The sequence below is a fragment of the Cebidichthys violaceus genome, unplaced genomic scaffold, assembly GCF_023349555.1.
Source record: "Cebidichthys violaceus isolate CVI_PGR_0920_01 unplaced genomic scaffold, fCebVio1.0.p SCAF_4, whole genome shotgun sequence".
NCBI classification, from domain to species: domain Eukaryota; kingdom Metazoa; phylum Chordata; class Actinopteri; order Perciformes; family Stichaeidae; genus Cebidichthys; species Cebidichthys violaceus.
Window position 1 is genome coordinate 14,844,370 of NW_027176594.1, and position 13,657 is coordinate 14,858,026.

General features: G+C 43.5%; 1 protein-coding gene across 1 annotated transcript; it reads left to right on the forward strand.

Annotated features, from left to right (window-relative positions):
• Positions 1-8,822: 8,822 nt before the first annotated feature.
• LOC137885092 (transcription factor SOX-10-like) lies at positions 8,823-12,995 on the forward strand. The gene is made up of 4 exons (XM_068727239.1): positions 8,823-8,900; positions 9,270-9,932; positions 10,338-10,609; positions 10,778-12,995. Exons 2-4 carry the CDS (start codon positions 9,493-9,495, stop codon positions 11,563-11,565), a joined length of 1,500 nt encoding a protein of 499 aa, XP_068583340.1. The 5' UTR covers positions 8,823-8,900; positions 9,270-9,492; the 3' UTR covers positions 11,566-12,995.
• The last annotated feature ends 662 nt before the right edge of the window (positions 12,996-13,657 follow it).

Below are 13,657 nucleotides of genomic sequence, written 5' to 3' on the forward strand. Positions count from 1 at the left end.
TCTCTCTTTCGCTCTTTGTCTCTCTCTCTCTGTCTCTCTCTCTCTCTCTCACACATAGAAAAATATCTTGTAAAGTCTATTTAAAATCAAGACACAGATGTTTTGTTTTCTTAAAATACATCACTTTATTTGTGGTTTCAGATCAGTTAGTCAGACAAATATGATGCCATAACCTATGTTACATCAGAGTTATTCCCATGTTTACAATTGTGTTAAACTTTGAGGTGAGCGTACAGTTGACAGGTGAACCAATAATAACAGTGGTGCAATAGATAGATTGCCTGTGCTTTACTTTTTAAAACCAGAAGTCACAAAGTGCTTTACAGGAAGAACAAAAGAGAAAGATATACTAAAAGTGACAGAGAAGGCAACATATCAAAATCTGGTGATAATTGGGTGTGCAGCCCACAAAATGAAAGTCAGAAAATCAAGAGAAAGCCAAAGAAAACAAATGAAACAAAAAAGATCCGGAAGATCTAAGAATCCAACAAAGTAAAGCAAAAATATTGTTGCAGAAACGTTCAGTTCCCCCTTCAGGTAAAAACTGTTTGCTCTGCCAGCACTGTTTCCGTAGTTTGCGCTGTTAACAGTGTTAGCTGCGAGTCGCCGGCTCAGCTGTCGCCATGTTGAGAGCCATTCAGAGGCAATAGAAATACTCCCAATCTCGTATAGAGCCGACACATTCTCATCCGAATGCGTCAAATACTGCAGCTCGGTCTAAACTGACGCTCTAGGTGCCCCTCTAGCCTCAGCTGTCGACAAGTCAGTGTCAATATTTGTTACACACATAGTTACTTTCAAAATAAACTTCCATCTTCACAGAAAGGTAGGCTTAGGTAACAAAACCACTTAGTAAAGAGCGTGGTTGACTTTAACTGACTAACGGCTCATGTGACCAGAGATTCACGTGACTAACGACACTAATGACTCACATGACTACCACGTCACAAAATGTAAACTTTTATTTTGAGTCCTGTTTGTTTGACCTTTACAACCACTCCGTCCCACCCATGCATTGTGGGAAATTTCCATGATGTGTCAGTTGCTCTGAGCGTGTAATAAGGACGCAAGTGTGTTTACTGTAAAGTTAGTTTTAAGCCTGTTGCATCGCATACTAAAGAATGCCAGACTCCAATGAGCACTTACCAAGTGTTGGTATCTGACATATTGGCAGTGAGAACGGGTCGATTTAGCACCTTTAATGTTTTCTACCAAAGACTTCACCATGAGTACCAGAACAAGGGGGCGTGGTTAGTGATGCCAGCTCCTCAGACAGGTTAGTTGATTAATGAATTAGTCAATCGACTATTTTGATAATCGATCAAGCATTTGAGACATTTTTCAAGCAAAAAAAAAGATAATCCTCTCTGGTTCTAGCTTGTCCAATGAGAGGATCTGATTTTCTTTGTCATATATTATTGTAAACAAAACCGCTTTGGGTGTTGGACTGTTGCTCAAACAAAACAAGATATTTGAAGATGTCACCTTGGACTCTGGAAGTTTTGATGGGCATTGTTTTTTGACAATCAGATGAATCTAAAAAATAATCAGCAGATTGATGGGAATATTGGTTAGTTGTGTAACGCCATATAAGTCATAGATGAAGCTGTCTGCAGCTTCTCATCAGCTGGACTCTGATCAAAGACCTGGGAGTTCAGCTGGGTTCACATGGTCCCAATTTACTAGACTTTTGTTAACTTCACTTTATTCTAATTTATAAAAAAATAAAAAAGTCACAGAAAGACTCTCACAATCAAGAGAGAAATCAAGGCAAAACGTTGCAAGACAACAAGAGATTTTACAACTCAGGAATATCTGAAAATGTACAATAATCAGGTTACCACGCGTTAAACAGCACAATCTCACATTCACAAAGCTGAATATGCACAAAATAACACATTTGTGACGTGAATCTGACAGAAACACAATATTCTCGCAATCAAGTGAGGAAAGATTTCCAATGTTGGGAGAATTTTAAGTGTGGCTAACAGCCGAAATATATGCATGACTAAACGGCGTGCTGGCACATATGACTGAGGGGCAAAACCGTCATAGAGTCCCGATGTGAATGCCACCATTGTGCACTTCGCCATCATCGCCATCTTCATCAACGCCGTCACACTCTGAGTCTCGACATCCTCCCTAGCGAGGGAGCGCGTCAGAGGCCCGAATGTGAAGTCTATTTCTGATTTTTTTTGTTTCTTACACACACACACACACACACACACACACACACACACACACACACACACACACACACACACACTCTCTGGCTATATTTCTCTCTTTCTCATCAGCACCACAAATCGCTTCCTTACATCTCTCTGTTTTTTTGTTTTTGCTCTGTCTCTCTCTCTGTCTCTCTCGAAGAGATGCGGACACAGCAAACCGCCGGACAATAGGCCATTCATGATGCCCTGCAATGCAATGATGATCCTGCTCTGCCCTCCACCCCCCAACCCCCTCCCACCCCCACCCTGCACCAGCCTCCACAGCTGCACAGGAATGTGGTCCAACAAGTTACCCGCTCCGTCGCTACCACCACCACCACCTCACCAGTGCTGCCGCCGTTGCAACCGAAGCCCCTCTTCTCCCAAATAAAAAAAGAGGCAGAAAAGTCAAGAAACTATAGAGGGAGGGGAAACTCTGCAGACGGAGCACAAAGAGAGGATTCATGGTCGGTCACATACACTCCCAGAGGGAGAAAAAAAAGAGGGGCACCCATTTAAGTGTGGTGCAGCTGCACTAATTTACTGGGCGAAAATGGGGGGAAAAAAAGAAAAGGAGTGACAGGGGTCAGATAGCAGAATCATTTTTTATTCATCCCCGTGGATGGCGTGTCACTGCATCATCAACACTTACAGAGTCTGCATGAAAACACCTGCAGCCCTCAGTGTGATGCAAAATCCACCAGTTTATTTCCAAATAAAAGTAAGATTCTGAGGCCCGCAACAGCTCACCAAACTTCTCATCTCACGATCTGATAGAATCCCCCAACACAGCCCATGTTCGTTCTAAAGACTTCGGATGACACCAGGTCGTCACTGACCGCTGTCGACACACAAATCCTCCCAGGGGGCAACAAAAACGTTGTCTCCCGTATCGAGGATCTCTTGTGAAATCACAGCACGGGACTCAGATATCAGCCGGAGGAGAGCTTCTTAATCACATGTACAGTACAGTGTGAAGCTCCAGGTCAAAATATTTGAGTCACATGAGGCTCAGTATTATTGATAGTCTAGTTGCAGAGCTGGAATTCCCCTTGGAGAAAAAAAAGGACTGACTTCAACTGTTTTTCTGTTGTTGTTTTTCACACAAACCCTGGGAGGAAACAGCATTTATGAATCAAGCGCAGTGTCTTACACAAACCGAAGCATGAGAAAAGCCCTTGTGTCCACCGATAAACTCCACACCTTCCATTTTGTGATGAAATCTGGGGCCAAGAAAGAAAGAAGAAAACATGCTCCAGCTCCAATCCTCGCCTTTTCTGACGGGTGATTTTGGATCCGCCATTGGGAACAAATGACGGCATTCATTTCAGGCCCAAAATGTGCCTATTGACATGGGAATGAATGCTTTCCACCAATTATACATCAGTTTAATGCAGAATGTGACCCAGCATGTGAATATTTGACCGCTGTGCACGCTTGTCTTATCTGCATCCCTCTCACACACTCTCTCTCTCACACACACACACACACACACACACACACACACACACACACACACACACACACACACACACACACACACACACATACTATCTGCATCTCTCTCTTGCCTTTTTCTCTCCATCCATCATCAGATTTCAGGAATTTCCCCCCGGGGGATGTTCAAGTATTAAGGCCAAAGCAAAAAGAAGAAGAAAAAAGGGCGTTTTCTTTGCTCCTCTACTCTCTTTGTCCTTCCTTCCAACCTGATCACCTCATTCTTTCTATCTGATCTAATATTAAAAATATATTCTTCAGTGAGCCTTGAACTCATCCCTCCCATCCGGATCACACGTGAAATAACAGACGCCCATGACTAAGCGTGCACCTGAAGGCTGACTCTTTGACCCCCCCCACCCCTCCCCGCTGATCATGAGACCTCATCCTCCCATCCTCTCCCCCCAGGAGCCGCAGGAAACGGGCTTCTTGTGACCCAGTGGTCGGCACAGCCATGGAGAGGCCCATTACAGCAGTCACATGGCAGGTTAGCGCAGGGACTGATGCGACCATGTGAGCTCTATTTTCTAACAAGTTACAGCTGCCCCTGAGGGCCCATGAAAGTCTCACACAGGACATACAAACGGGTTCAGAGTCCCGAACAAAACATGGGAAGTGAATGAGTTTCAAGAAGAGACAAACAGGAGAGGGGGGGGTTCTTTGTTTAGATTTGGCTGACAGGTGGCATAGTTGTTTAATTTCCTATAAAACAAGTTGGCTCCTTTTTTAAAGACAAAACTATGAGCTTTTTAGCTTTGACATTTGGATCACCAAGATGTGACAACTAACCTGCAAACTGTACTTAAAAAAAAAGAAGAATTGGAGTCTTCAATGACAGAAAAATGTCCAAGATGTCATTCAAAGATGATCCACAGAACACCCGTTTGATTGTCTAAATGTCTCACTAAAGCCTATGATTTCCAACTGTGCCAGAGGAAGGAATGTCGAGGTTATCAATGTGATGACATAAAAGCATTAGTTGATTATGCCTTTGTATTAAATCAGTGCTGATATCACCACTACAGGCACTGCCGATAAAGCTATAGTTTGACATTCACTCAACTCATTTCAGGCCAGTTTCAAGCCTGAAGTTCTTTTTTTTTTTTTCATCAAAAACTCAAATTGTTTTCACTGAACATATCCAATTCAAATAGAAAATTAGAACGGGCAATTTGTTCAAAAGCGTAAACAAAATATGAAAACATTTGAAATTATAATATTCTAAGGACAAGCGTGTGAGAATTAGAGATACAGCTCAGCTGAGTTAGAGGAAGATCGGGCCTGTTTTCTTGGCTGAACAAAAGGCCTGCAGGCAAATGAAGTGGCAAAAATAATCACGAAACCACATACAGTATTTATCAAAATGAACATCTTCAGAGAATAATCAAGGTTTGTCTTTGCCCAACGGAAATAAAACGTGAGTGTTGAGCGGCGATCTGAGGCGTTGAGATGAACGAAATCAGAAGTGATCAGTCGATAGACCGTACGATGAAAACGATAAAAAGAAAAAGTTCGCCTCTTTTCTTGCGTTATATTCGTTAGAAGAAATAGATGTTTACGCGTAAAAAAACATAGAATTAAAAAAACATAATGGATTGGATTTTATTAAACGGTTGTTTTAAAGCCCACTTTCTGTTCTTCTGTTTGTTCGATTATAACCGATTTTAGTAAGTGTCAGCTAAATTATCTTCATTAATAATATATAAACACCCACACATCATATAATACAAATCCTATATATACTGTATATATTTACTGCGTTTAGGGCATGGCTGTCCGTTTGAGCAAACTAAAGCTTTCAAGAGGTTCGTGTGATTTTGTCTCAGTTCCAAACATTTGATCCTTTTTCTTTTAGCATATGTCATTATGAAAAATAAAATTCCCTGGACATTTTGCCCTGCACATCATAAACAGAAGCTACATAATAGTTATTTTCATTTTAAAATATTTATTTTCACTATAGAAAAAAAGATAATTCTGAAGATTTGTAACTTTAAAAAAATAAAATCTCTTTTCTTTCCAAAAGCGTTCTTTAATTTCCAACATCAACAGCAAAACTAGTGTAATATGAAACGGAACCACTGTAATTATAAAATGAAACATTAGGATTTTTACAGCAACAATGCAGTGACCTTCGGGAGAATTAAATAATCATTTAGTCAATTAAAGAGACAAAATAACAATGTCACAGAATAATGTCAATGCAAAGTCACTACATTGTCACAGCAAGATGATACAGCTATTAATAAGTCAACGAATGTGCTATCGTATATGTGAGAATGTTCTAACGCTTTTTTAAACTCCATTAATATTTTTTAATTACGTTTTGCGATGAATTTGTTCAGCGAAGACACACTGGCGATAATAATAAAAAAAAGTCTCGCTCCATCTGACAGACTCCCTGGGGGGGTGGGGGGTGGGGGGGGGGGCATGCAGCTGTACTAACTAAACACTCCGTAAAACCGCAGCTTCCTCCAGCCCTCCGGTCTGTCGAAACCTAGCAAACAAGCCGCAGAGTGACGCCCACGCTTTTGGACATGCTTATCAGCAAAACAAAAAAACAAATCACCGCTCCTCGTATCGACCAGCACGGACATAAACACTCACTTCACGAGCCTCGGAGGGCCTCATGCAGGATCCCGGTGGTGCCGGTTGGGTCGGCGGGGTGCAGCATGGAGGTGTCCCCCCCTCACCCCCAACCCCCCACCCCACTCCACCGCACCCTGCCACCTCCCTTCTCCACCACCACCAAACACCATCATCCCCAAACACAAGCCCCCTACCATCAGCACCCTCCGAGGCCCGGATCCAGGTGCCGCAAGCGAGAGCTGAAAGGCGCAAAAAAAAAAAGCGGCAGAATACAGGGAGATCCGCGCGGCCCGTCTGCTTTTTCTGTGTGTGCGCGATTGGTGTCTATGCTCGGACATAAGGGGAGAAAGACGCACACATCGCTCTCTGTTATCAATTTTTTTTCCATGTTTTGCAGCACAACACTGCTTTTTGTTCCCCCATTTTTTTCTTCTTCTACATTTACGAGGGTTAATGGATAGAGGCTTGGGCGTTTGATCACATGGCTGCTATTCACCTGAGATGGAGACAAAGAGAGCAAAGAGAGTGGAGAGACAGAGAGAGAGAGAGAGAGAGAGAGAGAGAGAGAGAGAGAGAGAGAGAGAGAGAAAACCGAGAGGTCAGGCTCAACATGAGAGGCAACGGACACACAGGGGGTTATTGTTGCATTCATTTGGTGTGTGTGTGTGTGTGTGTGTGTGTGTGTGTGTGTGTGTGTGTGTGTGTGCGTGCGTGCGTGCATACGCGTGTGTCCGGGTGCGCATCAGATGCTGCTGAAGTCGATTCCCTTCCTTCCCATCAGGCCACGCTTAAACGGCACAAATCATGGCCCGCAAGCGAACAACTTTTTCACAGTCTTGTTTTACGCGCAAAAACACGACCACAGTTACGTCATTTCATTTATATAAAAAAACACTTGTATTTATTTTTTTATGTTTTTGATTTTTAGAAATATTTTATAGTTCATCTTCTAATTACATTTTTTTTTATCTGCAACCTACAAGTCTCCAGCCTTCATCTCTTTCAGCTTGATGACACTATTTTATTTAATAATTTATAAATTAATTCTCTCTCATTTTATTTGATTGGAACAATTCCACATCGGTCTGCTTTTCAGGTAGTTTTTAGGCCTATTAACCTTAAAGTTGAATTGGTGATTTCTAAAACACTGACACTTTAGCAAATATATGAATATTTAAACGTCGCTTTGTTTTGCCATTTGACTTGATGGAACCAGTACATTATTTTTTTAAATCCTAAAATCTTGCCCCAACACTTGCCTACCTGTCACTCACGTATTTGTAGGTGTGTGACATCACCGCAGTGGGCGTGGTTGAGCGTCAAACAGAGACTGGTTGCCATGTTTTTTTATTAAATATCTTAAACACTATTTTTAAAAAGCCACGTTGTCTCTGATCACGTTTGAAAATGAGAGCAACGTCATCTTTAGTTTTTTTTTCTGGCTTTGTCGGTGTCAGTGTTTTCAGGAAAAGTGAGACACTTTCTAAGCATGTTTAATGTGTGCATAATACATAACGATACATGATCGATGAAATGTTACAGTAGAGATTGGTAGTTCACATCTGATCAAGGATGTCGAAATGTCAAATCACCATTTATTTTCTGAATAAATATTCTGGAACACTTCACATGTTTGGGAATATTTGTTATGGTACTGCAATAATTTGCCAGAATGTGGCCCACTCTTCCCATCATATCATTTGTAAGTATATAGGAATTTTAATTGCATTTATTAATCCCAGTTGTAATTCTAATTGATCTTGTTTGCATACCTTGAGCTGCATGATGAGAACATATACGTTTATTTGGTTTATTTTTAAAAGATTATAATACTTGTTTCATGCAATATATCGTCAGATAGAGAATATTGATGCTGGGATAATTATTAGTGACTTTCTGACGAGATTAATGATCACTAACCCCAAAATGTAACCATGCATACCTGATTATTTATTTATTAGTTTACATTTTCTTTGAAAAATAAGATCCATTCATTTACTGAACTTATGCATCTCTGATGCGTTTTACAATATTTTATTTTCACTATAAAGATTATAACTCAAAGTTGTGAGATGTGATCAAACTGAATTTGGTTAAATCAGAGCTGAATTTAAGTTGTTTTTTTTTTTTTTAAGGAACGTGACCACATGAGGCAATAACTCTCCTCATGATTGTTTACTTGTTTGATACAACGTGTCAACACGTCCAACAAAGCTGGCCTTCTCCTGCTTCTAAATGGGCGCACTGTAGAGTCATTTAAGCCACTCCGATGTAAAACTCTCACCTCTTCCCTGTTGGAAATGTTGCAGTGACGGACAGACGGGCATTAACAGTGCGTTGTTCCCGTTCAATCAGAGAGCGGCGGGGTAATTAGAGGGCCAATCGGAGCGCGATGCGGTGCCCGAGAGGGGGCGGGGCCGACTGTGTGCTGGAATGCTGCCTCTCTGGGAATGTTTTCCACTTTCAATCACTTTTTTTTTTTCTCTCCCAGTCCTCCTCACAAGGCGCTCTTTAAGCTCCGGTGTTGCCACACAGAGCAGCCATTCATCGGCTCTACAGTCAGCCACACACACTCCCATGTCGAACCACTGGACATCTAAATTGGTAAGTTATGTAATTTTTTTTAACATTACATTTATATGATAAAGTGGATATTTCATATCAGTATTTAGGCTGCGTGCCAGTCGCATTATTTCTTATTGGAAGAGGTTTAGTGTTAATTTCGCTTCGATGAAAATATATTTTTCTGGATGCGGTTCTTTCGTCCAAATAGCATTATCATTACCAGGCTATTATTATTGGCTAGATGTGCCGTTATTTGGTCACATTTAATGCGCTAACCTGTTTAGCTTAAGTAAAGTGAACCGGCGGTTGATTCATATGAAAACTTAAATTATATTTTGTCCCTTTTGTGGACTTAATTAAAACTGAATTGTTTCTATTATACTTGATGTGGGTTTCTTATTTTTTTAGGTGTGACTGCTTTTGCCGAGACGGACGGTGGAAAGGATTTGGACACTTTAACGCAGCAGTATGGCTCTACCTGAGAAGAGTCAGCAATAACTGGGTTCGTCGAAGACTCCAAAACATCTTATTCAATTGAAACGAATCAATCACGAAGAAAAGTTCGGACTCTCTGAAACTAATTTTACATTCGCGGATTGTCTTGTCGTTAGTTGAAAGTTAAAAAAAAAAAATGTCCGGCGAGGAGCACAGCCTGTCCGAGGCGGAACTGAGTCCCGGAGGGTCAGACGACGGTCACTCGCTGTCACCGACTCAACCCGGAGCGCCAACCCGCCAGGATTCACCTCTGACCGGACCGCCGCAGCAGCTCACCTCGCTCAGCGTCGCGGACGGCAGCGAGGAGGACGGAGGCGACGCGGCCAAATCGGAGATAGAGGACGATCGCTTCCCGATCGGCATCAGGGAGGCGGTCAGTCAGGTGCTGGACGGATACGACTGGACACTTGTGCCGATGCCGGTGCGCGTCAACAACGGAAACAAAGCCAAGCCCCACGTCAAGAGGCCCATGAACGCCTTCATGGTGTGGGCGCAGGCGGCGAGGAGGAAGCTGGCCGACCAGTACCCCCACCTGCACAACGCGGAGCTCAGCAAGACCCTGGGCAAACTGTGGAGGTTTGTATGGGGGTTGGTTGTTCCACAGAGGAACAGTGTAGCCATGCAGTGGCGCGTTTCCTGTGTCGCCTGTGCGTCAAGGATAAGTGGGGCATAGATGCTGAACTCGAAAGCAGAAAGTTGGCAAATTATAAACTCAAGCTGGTGGTTGTAAACAAAGAAAACACATAGAAACAGAAAGTTTGGGCTTTTTTGTGTGTGTTTCCTTTCATATAATGTGTATAAAGTGATGCTCCATTGCGAGTTTTACCATCCTTATCCTCTGCGCTTGAATGCGACACTATTTACAATTTTCAGACATATTCTAATAAAATACATTTCCATTAATGCAGATGGGCCTGTGAGACTAAAATCGCTTCTTGTCCACCCCCCCCCCCCCCCCCCCCCACCCACCCCCTCCCCCAGGCTGCTGAACGAGAGCGACAAGAGGCCATTCATCGAGGAGGCGGAGAGGCTGAGGAAACAGCACAAGAAGGACTACCCGGAGTACAAGTACCAGCCCCGGAGACGTAAAAACGGCAAACTGGCTACTGCTAGCGAGTCCGACAGCCAGGGGGAAGGGGAGGCCAGCCACTCCCAGTCACACTACAAGACTCTGCACCTGGAGCACAATGGCGGGGCTGGGTCTCCCCTGGGTGACCTGCACCACCACCACCATCACCACCACCATCCTGCTGGTATGGAGTTTGGACACAATCATCACCATTTACATTCTTACGTTTCTGGAGATGTTTGAGGGGAACATTAAAAAAAAAAAAAAAAGTTGATCAAAATGAAAAGAAATCAAAGAGACAAAACTTTTTTTGTACCTGATCATGTTGTCCCTTCTCCTCTCCCCTCTATAGGTCAGGGTCACAGCCCACCCACGCCCCCCACCACCCCGAAGACAGAGCTCCAGTCTGGGAAGCTGTCGGATGCAAAGAGGGAGGGGGCAGCAGGAGCGGCCGGAGGATCAGCGGGGCCCAGGGGAGCCCTCGGGGTGGGAGCTGAGGGGGCCTCCGGTGGCCCATCCTCGTCGGGTGCCAAACCTCACATCGATTTCGGCACCATGGACATCGGCGAGATCAGCCACGAGGTGATGTCCAACATCGAGCCGTTCGACGTGAACGAGTTCGACCAGTATCTTCCTCCAAACGGCCACCCTCAGAGTGGAGCCGGGGTCGGCGCGGCCGGGTCCTCGGCCTCGTCTTACGCCTACGCCCTGGCCGCCGCTAGCGGGCACTCGGCGTGGCTCTCCAAGCAGCAGCAGCAGCCTCAAGCCTCCCCGTCCTCCTCCGACCCCTCCAAGGCGCAGATCAAGAGCGAGTCTGCGGCCGGGGGCCACTACGCCGAGGCCTCGTCTTCTCCCTCCTCAGGCGCCCACGTCACCTACACCCCGCTCAGCCTCCCTCATTACGGCTCTGCGTTCCCTTCGCTGGCCTCCAGGGCTCAGTTCGAGTACGGAGAGCACCAGGCCCCCGGGGCGTACTACGCCCACTCCGGCCAGGCCCCGGGGCTGTACTCAGCCTTCTCCTACATGGGCCCTACACAGAGGCCTCTGTACACTACCATAGGAGACCCCTCCAGCGTGGCCCCCTCTCACAGCCCCACGCACTGGGAGCAGCCTGTTTACACCACACTCACAAGACCTTGAGGGAGACCGGCTGAGCAGAGGGAAATATGGGAAGTGTGCGAGTGGATCTGTGTGTCTGTGGGTGTGCAAATATGTGAGCGTGTGATTGTGTGAGCGTGTGAGCGCCCGTGCCATATTGATGTTATATTAGAGGTTTTTACTTTCTTTTTTTTTCCTAGCCAATGAAATGCAAGACGCATCCACAGGGCCTTAGACATTTAAAAGAATAAAATGAACAGCCACAAACTCACACAATATAAAGTGTGAGTCATGGGTCAAACTGCCAATCAGAAATTAAATAAGCCTTAACAAATGTGTGCCATCGTCAATTTTATAAGTCCGAATGTACAGCAAGTTTGTATACAAGACGAGTGCGATACTGAGCGGATGTTGCATTGATGAGTGACTCTGATTTGACCCAGAAAACGACGGGTTTAGATCGACATAATCAGATTTTTATTAACCAAACTAAAGCAGAAGTTGTTTTTTTTTCTTGATGCTATTGTGTTATTTTATATGAGTAGTAAGTTTATTGTCGTTGTTGATATTCTAGGGTGTAACTTTATTGTGACTGATTTCATAATTACACTAATACATCTGCACCACTGCTTTGGGAAAAGCATGTTTTTGTTTTCAACAAGATGTTCCCTGGAGTTTTTTATTTTTTTTTGTGGCCAGAAAAGGATAGATGCAACCTTTTTCTTTGTACATAGCACACTCTGTGTTTCTATCCTTTCATTGCATTGACTTCACTGAACTGAACAATTAAGCATTTAAGGGGAAAAATAGGAAAAAGAGAGGGAAAGAGATGTATTTCAGCTTAACGCTCAGTCTTGGACACTTACCTCAACTCTGTTCATTTTGTGCCAATAGCAAAGGAGAAATACGACACTGGATATCTGTGCTAATAATGCTGAAGGTGTTCAAAATTTCAGAGCAGTACACGTGTGCTTCCGTCTTCCTTTTTTCCGCTTTTTAAGTAGAACATTTTGCTGATTCACGTCTGATTTTTCCAATAACGGAGTTAAAATCTATAAGTGCAAAGTCTCGACCAAATCTCTTCAGATAATTGGCCAGCTTTGGGTCCTACTTAAGGATTAGAATCACATGTACGACCGCTCTGCACTGCATGTAGGCCAAAAGCATGTTTTCGTCTTTACAGTTTTTTTTTCTCTTCTTCCCCACATTGTGCCCAAACAGCCCTCTTCAGCAATGTGAATAATGGTCATTACCACAGGCTGCACCTCTATTACGTGATGCATTCGTCATCATTTTATACTGACCCTCTTACCATGTAGTTATTATTTTTTATGTCAGTAATAATGCATTGTGTGTCACCCCTTTGCTTTCCTCCATTTTGTATAATTCTGGATAGTTTTGTAAAGTGTTTGCTATACATTCACTTGAGTATTTTTGCTTCCATATGAGAAAAGCAATGTCGAAATTTTATTGTTGTCATCTATTAAATCAATTTATTTATAAAAAAACAAAAAAACATCCTGTGTAAGAGTGTTATTTCAGTGGTTCGGAGGTAACACATGGAGCAGTTAGCAAGTGAGGGCTGAAAAGAAAAAATAATTGAAAACACGCAGCTGACGTGTGAACTGTAATAACAACACAATCAGTGCCCCACCAACCTAAGCTGTTTAGTGTGTTTGTGTGTGCGGTAGGCTAAAATTGACTACTAATTCCCCACATTTAATCGGCTGGGGACTGCGTGTTACTGAGAAAGACAAAGAGAGCCATTCAGCGAGAGCGAGAGACAGAAAGAGAGTGAGAGAGAAGGGGTGGGTGTAAAGAGCCAGAGGCAAGGCCAATTTCAGCTCAGAAAACCAGCGTACACTTGGACTTTTGTACATGGCTTCCTTTTCACTCGGCCCTCTCCTCTCCACCTGAGGCTGCCTTCCTGCCTCCACACTCAGCTGCTGTTTAAACCCATTCAGCGGGCATCCAAAAATCAGAATGTCAACTTCACTGTAGTGGGCGGGATTGTGTGTGAGGAAGATGTAAAACAAAGATGAAGATAGACTAAAGGTTTCACATTTGCACCAGTAGAAGTCAACAAAGATGCAAAATGCATTGAAAATTCACCACAGCAAATTATTATATAAAA